The 17,512-nt window shown below is 49.6% G+C and overlaps 1 protein-coding gene across 3 annotated transcripts in view; it reads left to right on the forward strand.

Moving 5' to 3' along the window:
* The window catches only part of GRIK5 (glutamate ionotropic receptor kainate type subunit 5), a 56,158-nt gene that overhangs the window by 36,752 nt on the left and 1,894 nt on the right, over positions 1–17,512 (forward strand). For all 3 annotated transcript variants that reach the window (XM_070499112.1, XM_044760322.2, XM_070499114.1), the window contains 5 exons: positions 426–599; positions 10,837–11,002; positions 12,296–12,521; positions 14,622–14,750; positions 14,847–14,968. In XM_070499112.1, the coding sequence (XP_070355213.1) occupies positions 426–599; positions 10,837–11,002; positions 12,296–12,521; positions 14,622–14,750; positions 14,847–14,968 (817 nt within the window). The remainder of the gene's footprint in view (positions 1–425; positions 600–10,836; positions 11,003–12,295; positions 12,522–14,621; positions 14,751–14,846; positions 14,969–17,512) is intronic.

The raw sequence follows: 17,512 nt of genomic DNA on the forward strand, positions 1-17,512 counted from the left end.
AGAGGGAGTGGGGAGGAGGCATGAGCGGGGGCACTCTGTGACTGACCTGCACATTCTGTCGTCTGTCCTGACCATCCTTGGCCTCCACTTGGGGCCTCGGATTCTCTGCACCCTCCCTTCTCCCTTCTGGCCCCCTCTCTGGGCCTTCTCTCCTCTTCCGCCCTCGTGGTTCTGACTTTTGCTCTGTGGTTCTCTCTCTGGGCCTCTCCCCTTCCCATTCATTCTGTCTTTCTCTGTTTCTGTCTGTGTGTGTGTGTCTCTCTCTCTCTCTGTGTCTCTCTCTGTTCATCTCTCTGTCTCTCTTTTCCCTTCCTTTTTCTCTCTCTCTCCTCATCTCTTCTGATCATGGTGGCTCTGTCTCTCTCCTGCTTCCCTCCTTTTTCTCCCCACTCGGCCCCATCCACACCCCCTCCGTCTCTCCACAGGCTGAGCCCCTATGAGTGGTATAACCCACACCCGTGCCTGCGGGCGCGCCCCCACATCCTGGAGAACCAGTACACACTGGGCAACAGCCTCTGGTTCCCCGTGGGGGGCTTCATGCAGCAGGGCTCGGAGATTATGCCCCGGGCACTGTCCACGCGCTGCGTCAGCGGAGTCTGGTAAGAGGCTTTCTGTCTGCCCCACCCAGGGCTGGGGGGTCCTCCTGAGGCCTGGGCGGGTCCCTGTTCCCCACCGCCAGCTCATGCCAGGGAGTGGGGTGGGGGAAGCTGAGCCCCACTCTGCCACTCGCTACCTGTGTGACCTTGGGTAGGGCACACCCCCTCTCTGTGCCTCAGTCTCCTTATCTGAAAAATGAGGATAAAAATGCCCACATCTCAGGTTGTAAGGAATTGTGAGGCTGCTATGGGAAGGTGCGACTACTGACACGAGGGGTTATAATCAGAACAGCATCAGCGTTGCCATCACTGTCTTGGACCTTGCCCTGGCAGTCACAGAGACTTAGAATCCTTGAGCCGGGGCAGCCTTCACTGTCCAGAGGCAGAGACTGAAGCCCAGACAGGGACGCCTGCTCCCTCAAAGTCCCACAGGGGACCCAGTAACTTGGACAGAACTTATTTTGCCCCTGAGACAAGCTCCAAGTCAGCATGTCAGAGAAGATGCTGCACCTAACTGGTGGTGTCTGGCCCACAGTTTAAAACTTTTTTGAGTTAGTTGGCAACATTTAAAAATTGGACAAATTCACCATATCCAGATTTCTCATTCTTCTTGAAAGTTCTGGAGATCCGGTAGCGTGCGGCCAGCATTCCCACCTGGTATCGATGTCTATTCCTCAGTCCCCTATGTCCCCCTACTTCAGTCACTTTCTGGCCTGGCCTCCATAGGCATTCACATTTGCTACTCGTCTTTTTTTTTGAAGTGTAGTTGACATACAATACTATGTTAGTTTCAGATGTACAACAGCGATTTGACATTTTGTATACACTACAAAATATTCACCATAAGTCTAGTAACCATCTATCACCATATAAAGTTATTACAGTATTATAGACTATACCCCCTATTCTGTACATTACATCCCCATGACTTATTTATTTTATTACTGGAAGTTTGTACTCCTTAATCCCCTTCGTCTATTTCACCGGCCCCCTCCAACCCTTCCCTTCTCTGGTAACCACCAGTTTGTTTCTTGTATCTACGAGTCTGTTTCTGTTTTGTTTTATTTGTTCATTTGTTTTGTTTCTTAGATTCCACATATAAGTGAAATCATACGGTGTTTGTCTTTCTCTGTCTTATTTGTCTTATTTCACTTAGCATAATACCCTCTAGATCCCATCCTTGTTGTCACAAATGACAAGATTTCATTCTTTTTTATGGCTGAGTGGTATTCCATTGTATCCATATACCATATCTTCTTTATCCATTCCCCTATGAATGGACACTTAGGTTGCTTCTAAGTCTTAGCTATTGTAAATAATGCTGCAATGAACATAAGGATGCATATATTTCTTCAAGTTAGTGTTTTCATTTTCTTCAGATAAATACCCAGAGGTGGAATAGCTGGATCATATGGTAGTTCTGTTTTTAATTTTTTGAGGAACCTACATACTGTTGTCCGTGGTGGCCGTGCCAATTTACATTCCCACCAGCGGTGTACAAGGGTTCCTTTTTCTCCACATCCTTGCCAGCACCTGTTGTTTTTTGTCTTTTTAATAATCACCATTCTAAAAGGTATGAGGTGGTATCTCGTTGTGACTTTGATTTGCATTTCCCTGTTGACTGGTGATGTTGAGCATCTTTTCACGTGCCTATTGGCATCTCTATGTCTTCTTTGGAAAAATGTTCAAGTCATCTGCCCATTTTTTAATCGGGTTGTTTATTATTTTGATATTATGTTCTGTAAGTTCTGTAATAGATTTGGGGTATTAACCTCTTATCAGATGTATGATTTGCAGATATCTTCTCCTGTTCAGTCAGTTACCTGTTCGTTTTGTTGATGGTTTCCTTCACTGTGCAAAAGCTACCTGTGTCTTTTAAATAGAACTGGGCTTGGTAGCAGTTCATAAAAGTCTTCTCACCTCCTTTCCCTCATTAGAACCACAGAAGGCTGAGGAAAATGCTTAGGACAGAGAATATTCTCCTGGTTTTATGGATTAGAAGACTGAGACCCAGAGAGAGGGAGTGATTTGCTAAAGAACACACATTTGGCTAGAGGCAGGGCCAGACCAACCTGGCTCCCTCCCCAGCACCACTCGCTCCAGCCGGCCCTCCGCTGCCTGAGCCCAGCCCTACTCCCCACCCCTGGTGATCTCTCCAGGGCCATCCCAGGCATTGGCCCTTCTCAGAGCACTTCTTCCTCACCTCCTCCCGTCAGTCAGAATTCATGCATCAACAGTCATTCAACAGATGCTTCTCGAGCCCCTCCATGAGCCAGGCACTTAGGTGAAGAATCAGCCCCCAAGAGGCAGAGGAGCCACTGAGTAAATAAACAGATATGTAAACACAAGGATGTCATATTTTATACCAAGAACGTGTCCCAAAGATATTGTCTAACTCAGAACTTGTTCAATTCAACTGTAATGGTGGCAGGTTTTTCTCTCCCGACTAAGTGGGACTAACTACCATATGGCAGTTGTTTGCAATTTACTTGGTCCACTGGCTTTGAAACTTTTGCATCTTGATGATTTTTTTTTTTTGATGTTTATGGATTTGCGTCATTTCAAGTGTTATACCCTGTATTAGTTTCCTATTGCTACTGCAACAAATTACACAAACTTAGTGGCTTAAAATGGCATAAATTTATTCTCTTGTGGTTCTGGAGGTCAGCGGTCCGAAATAGATCTCCCTGGGCTAAAATCAAGGAGTTGCCAGGGCTGTTTCTTCTGGAGGCTCCAGGGGAGGATCCATTTCCTTGCCTTTTCCAGGTTTTAGAAGCTGCCTGCATTCCTTGGCTCATGCCGCTTCCTCCATCTTCAAAGCCAGCAGCCTAACATCTTCAAATCTTTGACTCTGACCTTCTTCTTCCACTTATAAGGACCCTTATGATTCCATTGGGCCCACCCAGATAATCCAAGATAATCCCCCATCTCACGTTCCTTAACTTAATCAGATTTGCAAAGACCATAAGGGAACATACTCTCAAATTCCGGGGATTAGGATGTAGACATCCTTTGGGGGTGGGGAGGAGGCTTTCTTCTGCCTACCGTACACCCCGAGTGAAATTTATTAACATTTCCAATATAATGATGCATCAGATGCAGTAAACTGTGCCACTGAGGAACCAAACAGGGCGCAGTGAGAGAGGACATGAGAGAATGGGGTGCTCAGGGAAGTGACATCTACCCTGAGTCCTAATGGCTAAAACAGAGACATCTATGCCAAGAAGAGTGGGGAGCATTCCAGACAGGCAGGAGAGAGCTGTGTGTGTGAGGAGGTGGCTGAGAGTGCATGAGGAGATCTTCTGTGACGAATGTGGCCAAGTCCCCAGGTCAGAAAGGGGACCAGTGACCTCCTCTCTGCAGGCCATCCCTTCTGTTCCTCAGTGAGGGACCCTCTTCTCCAGCTGGATGTTCTCTGCTCCTTCCCATTGCTGTCACCCAGGAAGCCCCCAGTCACTCCCGCTCCCTCATTGGAGCCTTTGATCCTGGGCTCAACTTCGTCTCCACCCTGAGTCTTCCGGCACATTCGCTCATTCAACAGATGTTGATTAATCTCCACGTGACCCCGGCCCAGTAATTCGGCAGGCTAGGGGCAGTGTTGAGGCGGTGGGGGTGGGTGCCACTACCCTAGGGGACTTGGCTGCCACCTGAACAGCAGCAGCTTGGCCAGAACCTGCCTTCTGGGCCCCTCATCTCCAGTGTCCACTTGGTCACAGCGTCCTGCAGCTAAACCCGAGGGCTCGTCATCATCAGACAGCTCTGCCTTGGAAATCAATGTTTCCAAGGTGGTACCCAACCACAGCCCCTCTTGGACTCTCCCTCGTTCACTCCCGTGAAGTGAGTCCTTTGACCTCCCTCTTTCCTGCCCTCTGAACCCTGCCTGCTTTCCTGTCCGTCTACCTTCAGTTAGACTTGGCCATGACTTCAGCCACTGCTTTGCCATTTTCCTCAACTCCTCTTGGCAAGAAAGGCCTACAACCTTCAATCTAGCCAGCACCTTGGCTCCCCTTCCCCCCGGCTCCACCACGGTCACATGGGACCCCTTTATTGATATGTCCAGGACACCCTGTTAGCCATCCTTCTAGAAACTCCTGCTTTTAGGCTACTGTGCTCTTCTGGTTTCCTCCTACCTCTGGATCCTCTGTTTCAGTTCACCCTTGCCATCTCACGTGGAACTCCTCACTCCACAACAGTGATTTTTCAGCGCCCACAAATGCAAAACCCTTTTTTTTTTTTTGAGGAAGATTAGCCCTGAGCTATATCTGCTGCCAATCCTCCTCTTTTTGCAGAGGAAGATTCGCCCTGAGCTAACATCTATGCCCATCTTCCTCTATTTTATATGTGGGACACCTGCCATAGCGTGGCTTGGTGAGGCGTGCTAGGTCTGTGCCAGGATCTGAACTGGCAAATCCCGGTCTGAAGTGGAGCACACGAACTTAACTGCTACGCCACCAGGCTGACCCCACAACACCCTCTTTTTACAGCAAATATTTTATAACATCTCCTTTTCCATGCTGACGAAATTCAAGGGTAATATATCTATCTACACACATGATTTAAAACAAATCGATAAAATGCCCTAATTCCAATACAAAGGAGAAAAAGGGAAGAGATTTATGATAAAACAATACAATAGTGATACGTAAATGCTTGGGCAGAACTGTGCTGGAAGATGGATACAGTGGTCAGGTGGTTGCACCTACTTATAATGGATACGTCTGGAATTATGAGAAGTAAGACTATTTAATAGAATTACATCCACACTCAAGACTTGACACTTTGAAATAGTGCATGGATGGGTATGTTTGTACAAATACAAATCACTGTGAACGTGGCGATTTTCTAATGCAGCTGGTCCAAGTGTCTTGACTTGGTGATTCAAGTACCAGAGCGGAGCTCCTGTCAGAGATGTTATTTCCCCAAATGGTGAATAGTTCTTGGCAAAGCCTCAAACAAAATGACATCCAGTTGTTCTTCAGTCTAAGCAATAGGTGCATTTCTAGAGATTTTGGTTTCTCTTATAACCATGCAAACAGTACTTTGATTTTTATGTACCAAGGAGTTAGGCTCAGATAGTCACGTACCGGATTTTCCTTGTTTTTCATCCAGGGCTGCATTGTCAGACACCTGCCCCTGCCACTGACAGCAGGAGCCCCCTCAGTCACTCTGGCTTGGGAGTGCCCCATGCCTAACTGAATACCCTCCTCAGACCTCTTGGGGCGCTCCCTTCCTGGGGACCACTGCTCTGTACCCTCCAGGGCCATCTCATCCACCCCCAGCTTCCCTTGCTGTTCATAACTGACATTTCCAGTCCTCACCTCCAGACCTCTCCATGGGTGCCTGACGGACGTCCTCAAAACTCAACTTGTCAGAAATGGAGCTCGTGTCCTTACTCCCAAATTGGACTCCCCATCTGTGTCCCCACGCTCTCTCAGTGAGTGGCCTCACCTCCCCCGCATCACCACCACCAGTCAGCCACGTTGTATCCTTGGGGTCTAGGTGGTGCCTGGTGTGTACCAAGCACTGAATAATTTTGTCTTGAGTGAATGACGACACTGACTGCTGGGATGGGTTTGGAGAGGCTTGGTTTCTGGAGAGGCTGTATCAGACCCTAGGTCTTCATGTGTTGGATTTTGGTTTTATTTTGCAGGAAGCATATTATTCATCCCTCTGTGCTCCACTCTACCCCCACCGCAGTGCCTAGCACAGCACTGTGCACGTGTGCTCAGCAGAGGACGGCTGCTGTTTTCATTATGATCTGCTGGAGGAGCGGGCAGTCTGGGAGCCCCTCTCAGCATCTCCCCTGTCTTCAGGCCCCACAGATCTCTGCCATCTGCAGGGAGCCTGGCCACTCTCACCTGACACGCAGGAGGAGAGAGGGGGCCAGGGTCAGACAAGTGGCCGCCCTTGGATCCCGTAGCCAGGCCAGTGGGCGCCTCTCAGTCCTGAGTCACCAAGACAGAGTACACACTTGGGCACAGCACTTGCTCTGTGCCAGATGTAACTCCCTCTCACAACAGCCCTGTGAGGAGGGGCCTGCAATTGTACTTACCTCACAGGTGAGTCCAAGGTCACATAGCCAGACAGTGATGGAGCCAAGATTTGGGGATTTTCCGGAGATCTTTCTATTATTGATTTCTAGTTTAGTTCCACTGTGGTCAGAGAAGATTCCCTGTAGGATTTTAATCCTTTGAAATTTATTGAGACTTGTTTTACAGCTCAGCGTACAGTCAATCCTGGTACCTGTTCTGTGTGCACTTGCACAGATGTGCATTCTGCTGTTGGTGGGTGCGGTGTTCTGTAAATGGCAGTTAGGGCCAGTAGGTTGGTAGTGTTATTCAAGGCTTCTATATCCTTATTGATTTCCTGTCTACTTGTTTGATCAATTATTGAGAGAGGAGTGGTGAAACCTCCACCTGTAATTGTGGAGAAATTGTATCTATTTCTCTTTTCAATTCCATCACTTTTTGTTTCATGAATTTTGAAGCTCTGTAATTAGGTGCATAAATGTTTAGGATTGTTATGTCTTCTTGATGGATTGACCGCCTTTGTCATTACATAACTTCTGTCTTTATTCGTGGTAATATTCCTTATTCTGAAGTTACCTTTGGTATGAATATAGCCACCCCAGCTTTCTTATGCTTAGTGTTTGCATAGCAAATCTTTTTCCTATCCTTTTATTTTTCAGTCTATCAATATTGTTATATTTAAAGTGGGTTTCTAATAAGATTTTATTTTTTTTCCTTATTCTCCCCAAAGCCCCCTGGTACATAGTTGTATACTTTTAGTTGTGGGTCCTTCTAATTGTGGCATGTGGGATGCCGCCTCAGCATGGCCTGATGAGCTGTGCTATATCCATGCTCAGGATCCAAACCACTGAAACCCTGGGCCGCCGAAGCGGAGTGCGCGAACTTAACCACTCGGCCACCGGGCTGGCCACTAAAGTGGGTTTCTTATAGGCAACATATACTTAGGCCTTGGAGCAGGGGTTGACACACTTTTTCTGTATTGGGCCTGATAGTAAATGTTTTAGGCTTTGCTGGCCATCAGTCTCCGTTGCAACTGCTCAATTCTGATTATAGTGCAAAAGCAGCCACAGACAATACATAAATGGATGAGTGTGCCTGTGTTCCAATGAAACTTTATGTAGGGACACTGACAGTGCAGTTTGAATTTTATATGTCATGTGTCATGAAATATTACTCTTCTTTCGATTTCTTTTTAACCATTTAAAAACGTGAAAACCATTCTTAGCTTGTGGGCTGTACAGAAACAGACAGCAAGTGACATTTGGCCTGTGGGCTCTAGTTTGCCAACCACTGGTTGAGACTATTTGCCTTTAATGGAATTATCGATAGGGTTGGGTTTAAATCTGCCAACTTGCTATTTGTTTTCTACTTGTCCCATCTCTTCCTTGTTCCCTGTTGCCCCTTTACTACCTTCTTTTGGATTTCTTGAGATTTTTAGGATTCTGTTTTATGTCCACTATTTACTATGCTTCTTTTAAAATTTTTCTTACTAGTTGCTCTGGGTTTACAATATGCATGTTTAATTTATTACAAAATACTTTCAAGTAACATTATGCCACTTCACATAAGTTGCAAGACCTGTGCAACATTATACGTCCATCTCTCCCTCCCATCCTTCGAGGTGCTCTTGTCATATATATTACTTCTACATGTCTGTGAGCCCCACAGTATATTAGGCTCATATGGATGTGTTTCCTTAAAAAGTAATGTCTTTTAAAGAAATTTTTTTCATGAGCAGTATGTCTTTTATATTTACCCACACAGCTACCGTTTCTGACACTCTTCATTCCTTCATGTACGTCCAGGTTTCCATCTGGTATTATTTTCTTTTTATCTGAAGAACTTTTAACATTTCTTGAAGTTCGGGTCTACTGGCAGTTAATTCTCCCAGCTTCTGTTTGTATGAAAAATTTATTAGTGTGCTTTCTTCTTTGAAGGATCTTTTGCTGGATATGGAATTCTAGGTTGACAGGGTTTTCTTTTTGAGGAAGATTAGCCCTGAGCTAACATCTGCTGCCAATCCTCCTCTTTTTGCTGAGGAAGACTGGCCCTGAGTAACATCCATGCCCATCTTCCTCTACTTTATATGTGGGATGCCTGCCACAGCCTGGCTTGATAAACGGTGTATAGGTCCACACCCAGGATCCGAACTGGTGAACCAAAGTGGAGTGCATGAACTTAACTGCTATGCCACCAGGCTGGCCCTGACAGTTGTTTTTTCCTTTCAGCACATTGTTGCGTTGTCTTCTGGCTTGTATACTTTCTGACAAGAAGTCTACTGTCACTTTTATCTTTGATTCTCTGTGTGTAATGTGTTTTCCCCGCTTCTGACTACTTTTAGGATTTTCTGTTTGTGGGGCTGGCCCCGTGGCGCAGCAGTTAAGTGCGCATGTTCTGCTTCGGTGGCCTGGGGTTCGCTGGTTTGGATCCCGGGTGTGGACGTGGCACCACTTGGCAACCCATGCTGTGGTAGGTGTCCCACATATAAAGTAGAGGAAGATGGGCACGGATGTTAGCTCAGGGCCAGTCTTCCTCAGCAAAAAAAGAAAAGAAAAGAAAAGAAAAAAAAGAGGAGGATTGGCAGCAGTTAGCTCAGGGCTAATCTTCCTCAAAAAAAAAAAAAAGGTTTTCTGTTTATCAGTGGTCTTCAGCGATTGATTATAATGTGCTTTGATGTGTTGGTGTGTATATGTGTTTATCCTGCTTGGGTTTTGTTGAGCTTCTTGGATCTACAAGTTGATAGTTTTCATTAAATTTGAAAAAATTTTGGGCATTACTTCTTCAAATACTTTTTTCTGTTACCCGCTTTCTCTCCTCTCTTTCTGGGACTGTCATCGCACATGTAAGACCACTTGTTCTTATTCCTCAGGTCGCTCAGGCTCTGTGCTCATTGTCAGTCTTTTTTTCCTCTTGTGCTTCATTTTGGATACAGTCTTTTGCTTTCTTCCAATTACCTTTCTTTTCTGCTGCAGCGTCTGATCTGTGTAATCCCCTCCAGTAAAATTTTCATTTCAGATGTTACATATTTCATCTCTAGAAGCTCAATTCACTTCTTTTTTGTATCTTCCATTTCTCTCTGCAATATGTTCATGTTTTTCTTTACATCTGTCAGCATAATGAATGTATCTATAACAGCTGTTTAATGTCCTTGTCTGCTAATTGCATCATCTCTGTCAATTCTGAGTCTGTTTCAATTGAGTGACTTTTCTCTTGGTTATGGGTCACAGTTTCCTGCACCTTTGTGTGTCTGGTAATTGTTTTTTGGAGGACAGATGTTGTGAATTTTACATTGTTTACTTTGTTGAATGTATTACTTGAAAGAGGCATGGACTTTTTCCAGTAGGCAGTTAAGTTACTTGTGGGTTATTTTTATCCTTTCCGGGCCTGTTTCTAAGCTCTTTGGTGCCAGGTCTAGTATGGCCTTTATTCTAGGGCTAACTTAACTCTATTTCTGATGTCTTGTCCTTTTGGGCCCCTACTGAATGTCTCATGTATTCAGTGAGATCTCTCTGCTCTGGTTGGAGGGAGCTCAAAAGATTTCCAGCCCTGTGTGAGCCCTGGGAATTCTTCTGTCTTTGAAAGGTGTTCTTGTCTGACCTCTTGGAGTTTCACACTATGCATACACGGACTGATATTCAGCCAGAGACTCAAGGGGACCCCATGTGGATTTCTGGAACCCTCTCTCGGCCTGCAGCTCCCTCCTCTTGGGTACTCTGTCCCACAAATTTCAGCCATCTTGGCCTCCCTGATCTCTGATCTCCATCTCAGCAACTCAATGAGATTGCCAGACTGTTTGGATTTTCCTTCCTGGTGTTGCAGTCCATGAATTAAATCCGGCCGGCCAGCCTGGGCGATGACCAGCCTCACATCATTTGTTTCTCTTTTCTCAGGGATTACAGTCCTGTGATGTTTCTTGTCCTATGTCTTTAAGTAGTTTCCTATATCCTGTCCAGTTTTCTAGTTCACAGTAAGAGGGTATTTCCAGACCATCTTCTTCTCTTGTATCTGGCAGTAGAAGTCTCTAGAAGCAATATTTAAACCCAGGGAGTCTAGCTCCAGAATCCACGCTCCCGGCCTCTCCACTAGTCAGCAGTCACTGAGCCTTCCAGATGCTAGGGTAACTGAGGGGGCACCACCAGTGGGGCGCATGACCACAGGAGCAGGGTGGCAGGGGTGGCTCCAGCCTGTAGCTCACCCCTCCCACCCCCTAGGTGGGCCTTTACCTTGATCATCATCTCCTCCTACACGGCCAACCTGGCCGCCTTCCTCACCGTGCAGCGCATGGAGGTGCCTGTGGAGTCAGCTGATGACCTGGCAGACCAGACCAACATTGAGTACGGCACCATCCACGCTGGCTCCACCATGACCTTCTTCCAGGTGGGGCCGCCGGAGCCGCCCAGGCTTGGTGTCGGGATCCCTGCCATGCATAGCAGCTCAGGGTGGGGCTGGCCCTGGGTCAGAGGGACCGATTGTCATGAGAGTCAGAGAGGCTGGGGAGCAGAAGACATGCTCATGCGCTCTCAGGGGTGCCGCCATCTGGCTGGGGAAACTGGACTTTCACCCAGGGAATGGAGGAAAGGAGGCAGACGTGGGATCCAATGTCACATCTCTGCTAGACAGGCCAAATGAGGTCACAGAAGCTGCTAGAAGGGTCAGGCCTGGGAAAATGGGCCAGCAGAGAGGAGAGGAAGGGCCTTCAAGATGAAAGGAGCTTGCCCCTGTGTGTTTAGGGGTGGTGGGAAGGAAACGGAAGGAAAGCAAGCCTGGTGAGGAGACTGGGTGAGACTACAGAGGCCTCAAATGCCAGGATAGGACTGAGATTGGACCCTGTAAGTGGGGAGGTGGGAATGGTTAGTGAGCCAAGGGGTGACCCATTTAGAGCTGAAATTTCCCTTTGGGGAAGACAAGTGGTCTGGAGGAGGCTGGAACTGGACTGGGGTGGCTTGCTGAAGGGTAAAGGAGAGGAAGAAGGGGTGAACTCCCACGTTGAGAGGTTGCCGAGGCACAGGGAGGGGCCTGTGGAGCACCTAGGAAGAGCAGCATCTAGACCTCAGACCAAAGAAGGAGACGCAGGAGCAGGAGGGTGTGTGCCGGGAGTAGTGGCAGCAGTGGTCATCCCCAGCCTGGCCTCCACACACCTCCCCCTCAGGGCTGTAGGTGGGGTGAAGTGGGGCATTTCCCAGAGGGTTCCCGCAGAGCCTGTAGGAAGTAGGCTGTCCTATTTGGCATGGACGCAGGTCTCCCTGAACCAGGCCAGACCTGTGTAGATTTGGGGTTGAGCATCTGCTCCCAGCTTCTGTAAGGCCTCGGGGAGTGCTAGGAAGACGGGGCAGGTGTCAGGCCGAACCAAACCCGGGAGTGGAAGAGAGAAGAAGGGTTGAAAAATAGACTGTGGCCCCTTCTCCCCAAGCCTTCGGTCCTCAGGTCCTTGCTGGGCTGGTGGATGTGGGGACGACTTGGACCTGGCCTTGAGCAGTCTGTCTGTCTTGTCTCTCTCCTCTATCTTTGTCTCTTTCTGTCTTCCTCTGGTCTTGCTCTCTCTCTTCCTCTGGTCTTGCTCTCTCTCTCAGGTTAAGGGAGATTTCCTGGAGGGCAGGGGACAGGATTCAGGGGAGAGGCAGGGGGTGGAAAGACCGTCTCCTGACTTTTCCTTGTGCCCACTCTGCCCAGAATTCGCGGTACCAGACGTACCAGCGTATGTGGAACTACATGCAGTCGAAGCAACCCAGCGTGTTCGTCAAGAGCACAGAGGAGGGCATCGCCCGTGTCCTCAACTCCCGCTACGCCTTCCTGCTCGAATCCACCATGAATGAGTACCACCGGCGCCTCAACTGCAACCTCACCCAGATCGGGGGCCTCCTCGACACCAAGGGCTACGGCATCGGCATGCCGCTGGGTATGGTACAGAGGGGCTGGGGAATGCAGTGGGGGCCCTGGGTATCCAGAACCAAGCTGTGTAAGCAGGCCAGGGACTAGGCCAGGCCCTCCCTGAGGCAGGCTGGGTGTGTTGTGTATGGCCTCCTGGCTGTGTGGTCTCAGGCAAGTGATGTCACCTTCCTGAGCCTCTGCACCTTCAACCTACAAAAAAGAGGCCTAGGAGCAATCGAGCTCCAAACCCTCAGGGCTGTTGGGAGGACCCAGCGAGACTGTGCACAACTCAGTACATGTGGGCCCTGAGGCTTGCGCTTCCCCCATTGGCCCAAGGGCCCTTCGAGGGTGAGGACCTGGTTTTACTTACTTCGTGTTCTCTGCACCAAACCCACAGCCTGGCTCAGAGCAGCTACTCAGAAAATGGATGATGGATGTCGGATGGTTGAAAGGGAGGGAGGGAGAGTAGATGGAAGGACGGAAGGAGGGTGGATGGATCTGCCAGGGAGACTTGGACGTATCAATTTGTACTTCAGGTCATGCTTTTCCAGGGCTCAGTGCTGGAAAGTCACCACCAATTTTGTCACCAAAATTTGGCATTTAAAACCATCTAGGGGCTGGCCTGATGGCACAGTGGTTAAGTTTGTGTGCTCCGCTTTGGTGGCCCAGAGTTCGCAAGTTCGAATCCTGGGTGTGGACCCAGCACTGCTCGTCGAGCCACACTGTGGTGGTATTCCTCATAAAATAGAGGAAGATTGGCATAGGTGTTAGTTCAGCGGCAGTCTTTCTCACCAAAAAACCCCCCATCTATATGCTGATGACTGCTGCATTAGTTATCTGTTATTGCATAACAAATTACCGCCGATCTCACAGCTTGGTAGTAGAGTCGGTGCTGTGCCAGCGAAGCAGTGTGGCCTGGTGCTTTGGGGGACAGGCTCTTGAGTCACACGACCTGGATTCAGATCCCATCTCCCTCCCTGACTCAGCGCATGACCTTAGGAAGAGTGTCACCTGCCTCCTCCAGATAGTAGGGCTAGTCATACCTGCTCACAGGACCACTGTGAGACTTGAATACATTTCTGTAAACCCGGTATCTGACGCATAGAAGGTGCCTGATAATACTAACCACCCCATTTGCCTGTATCCCTAGTTCTGGCCCCTGGTAGATGCTCAGGAATGATCGCGGTGAATGAAGAAATGAGTACAGGATAGGGTGGGAGTGCGGTTGTTTGGGGCCAAAGGATGGTTTAAGGGGAGGGTCTGAGGGTAGGAAGGAGAAAGCAGGTCCAGGGTTGGGGCCATGCAGAGGAGAAGTGTGGCTGGGGTTCTTTCACTCAGATCTGTCTGCTGCCCTACTGGGTGCCAGGCACTGCTCTGGATGCTGGGCTAGCACAACAGGGAGCCACCAAGCCCCCGCCCTCCTGCCTTCTAGCAGCACGCAGACAGCAAACAGGCAATAAACACGTAGCTTTATACTGTGATGTCAAGAGGTGACGGCTGCTCTGCAGGAGATTAAAGGGAAGAGACTGAGAGGGAGCTTGGTGCCATTTTAAATAAAGTTAGTCAGAGAAGCCCCCCTGAGGAGGCACCATGTGAGCAGAGCCCTGAGTGAAGTGAGGGAAGGAACGTTCCAGGCAGAGGCAAAGAGCCTGAGGTGGGATTGGATTCAAGGAACAGTCCGGAGGTCAGTGTGGCTGGAGCTGAGAGCCATGTGGGTAGCGGGGTTGGGGAGTAGCAAGTGCAGGGTCTTGTAGGCCAAGGGAAGGACCTTGTTCTAGCTGCAACGGGAAGCCACTGGAGAGTTTTAAGCATGAACGAGGCATGATCTGTGACTATGTTTTTGAAATTGTCCCTCTGGCTGCTGTATGGAGAAGAGCCTGGGTGGGGAGTGAAGGGATGCTGCAGGGAGGGGACAGTGACAAATGTGACATGGGGTGTAATGGGGGCTTGGCCTAGGGTGGTTGCAGGGGAGGTGGTGAGCAGTAGTCAGACTCGAACGTGGACAGGGAGGACCCTGGGGACATGACTGAGACAGGAGGAGAGGCCGTGGTGAGGGTGCAGTGGGGTTTGGGTGGGCAGGGCTCCAGAGCCCCGATGGCCAGTCCACCGCCTTGTATGCCTGGTCTAGGCTCCCCATTCCGGGATGAGATCACACTGGCCATCCTGCAGCTTCAGGAGAACAACCGGCTGGAGATCCTGAAGCGCAAGTGGTGGGAGGGGAGCCGATGCCCTAAGGAGGAGGACCATCGAGCTAAAGGTCAGCCACCCTGCATGCGGTGCTCTTCCTAAAGGTCCCTCACAGCCCCCATGCCCACACAGCCCCGACTATTTGGCTTTCCCCCTTGACTCCCAGGTTTGGGCATGGAGAACATTGGCGGCATTTTTGTCGTGCTCATCTGTGGCCTCATCATTGCTGTCTTCGTGGCGGTCATGGAATTCATATGGTCCACACGGAGGTCAGCAGAATCTGAAGAGGTGAGGAGGCTGGTGAAGGGTGTGTGTGGGAGAAGCGGGACCCTGGGGGTGGAGGGGTGTGAAGACTGGGGCATTGGGACGGGAGAGAGAATCCATGGGCATGAGGGAGGACAGAGAGGGAAAGAGGGCAGGGCAGAGATGAGGGTGCAGGGGAAAGGAGTGAGAAGGGGCCCGGAGAGAAGGATGTGGGGAGAGGCAGAGGTGACAAAGCAAGAAGAAATAAGAGAGCCAGAGGCAGGAGAATGCAGCTGAATGCGACTGGAAGAAGACAGACAGACTTGCTGACCTGCCTCACACTGTTTCCAGGATCCATGCTGCCCAGCGACACTCCTGCCTTTCTGGACCCATTCATGCCCCATGCTCCTAGACTGTTCCCATCTTCCCCTCTCTCCACCAGCCCTCAGCCCCTCCTCCCCCTCCTCACTTTTGCCTGATGACCTTGCTTCTACTCCCCTGAGAAAGCAGAGGAGTCAGGGAGAGCCACCTCCATGCCCAGCCACCCGCCTGCTTTCTCCACTCACTGTGTTAGTTACTCGAATGAACGTCCACGCTCCTCACTAAGGCGCCCTCCCCTGTGCCCCGTCTCCTCTCTCGCCTTCCCTAGGACATTCCTCAGAAGTTCTCTCCCTTCCTCCTGCATCATCAGTGTCCCCCTCTTTGTTGGATCAAGGCCAGCAGTGTACAAATGTGCTGTCATTTCTCCCATCTTCAAGAAACCCTCTCTTGACCCCCACTTCCCCTCCCAGCCACCAGCCATTTCTCCCCTTACAGCCTTGAAAGGATTGTCCCCCCCTGCTGTTTCCACTTTCTCTCCTCTCATTCACTCTTGGACACTCTCCAGTCCAGCTTCTGTGCCCACCTCTCCACTGAGGCCAGTCCCATCACCAGTGACCCCATGGCTGAGATCCAGTGCCGAAGGCTCAGGCCTCACCACATGTGAGGTGGTGATAGGCTTCAGCCCAGCTGATCACTCTCCTCAAAACCCTGCTTCCCGGCTTACACCTCATTTCCTCCTGCCTCTCTGGCCACGCCTTTGTTGGGGGGCTGCAGGGCTTGGTCCTCAGGCTGCTGCTCTTCTCTTTCTCCACTCCTGTAGTAGTTATCTTTTGCCACATAACAACAAATCACCCCCAAATTTAGCAGCTTAAAACAGCAAACTTAATATCTGTTTACACTTTCTTTGGGTCAGGAAGCTGGGAGCAGCTTACCTGGGTGGTTCTGTCTGCCCAGGGTCTCTAGTGAGGTCATGGTCATGATGTTGGCTGAAGGCTCGACTAGGGGCTGGAGGATCCACTTCCAAGATGGCTCACCGTCTCAAAATGTACCCATGGGAATTTAATTTCTGGAGGTGACTGAGTGATGACACAGAGAGGCCAATGCCATTGAAAGAAGATTTTTATTACTTACATTTTCCAAAAGGGGGCATGTCACACCACAGGGTCACACACACAGGCAGGGCCACAGGGGAAGCACCAGGTTTGGTCAGGAGGCAGAAGCAGGAGTAAGGGAAAGCCTAGGCCAGCCTTTGTTGGGGTTTCTGCAAGAAAGGGAAGGCAGTGCAGCTCAGGAGTGGCTAGTTTGGATAATGTGGGGGACTCTGGCTAGTGGGGTGGTCTCTCGTTGTCTGGTACCTGCCTTCGTTTGATTTAGGGCAGAGGAAATACTGAATTAGTGTGTGTGAGTTGGATAAAGGGGGCGGTTGGGGCTATATACTCCAGGGATTGGTTGATTTGCATGACAGACAGGCACTCAGCCCTTCCCTACCCCTAAGAATTGTCTAGTTCTAGGAGGGGCAGTCTTCCCCTGGCCAGCAAGATTTTTAAGATGTCAAAACTTCCTAAGATAGAAAAAATAAAGAACATGATTAATACACTCATTCACACACCAGTTGGCAAGAGGCCTCCGTTCCTCACACAGGGACCTCTCCACAGGGCTGCTTGAGCATCCTCATGCCGTGGCAGCTGGCTTCCCCCAGAGCAAGTGATCCAAGAGAGCCAGGCAGAAGCCAAAATAGCTGACGTAGCCGTATTCTGTTGGTCATACAGCAACCCTGATACAACGGCAGGAACACTGGGGACGGGATCTTGGGGCTGCCCACCATAGCTCCCAAATGTGTATCTCTCACTGGGACCTCTCCCTGAACCCAGGGTTTATAAATTCAGCTCCATACTCAACATCTCCCTGTGGATGTCTAACAGGTAGTGCACATAACATCATATGTCCGACACGGAGCTCCTGCCCACCCACCAGGCAATGCCGTCATTCTGTTTACTCAGGCGAAAATATGTGGAGTTACCCTTCACTCTCTCTCACGCCATCTGATCTCTCAGCAAATCCTGTTGGCTCCACCTTCAAAATACACCCAGAATCCAACCCCTTCTCACCTCCTTGGCCACCACCACTCTGGTCCGGCCGCTGCTGTCTCCTGCCTGGTTATAGCAGGGGCTGCCTCAGTGGGCTCCCTGCTCCTGCTCGTGGCCTCCCTACAGCCTCTTATTAGCACGGCCCCAGAGTGATCCTGCGGAAGCGCAGCGGTCCTCTGCT

This window comes from Equus asinus, chromosome 26 (assembly GCF_041296235.1).
Source record: "Equus asinus isolate D_3611 breed Donkey chromosome 26, EquAss-T2T_v2, whole genome shotgun sequence".
NCBI lineage: Eukaryota > Metazoa > Chordata > Mammalia > Perissodactyla > Equidae > Equus > Equus asinus.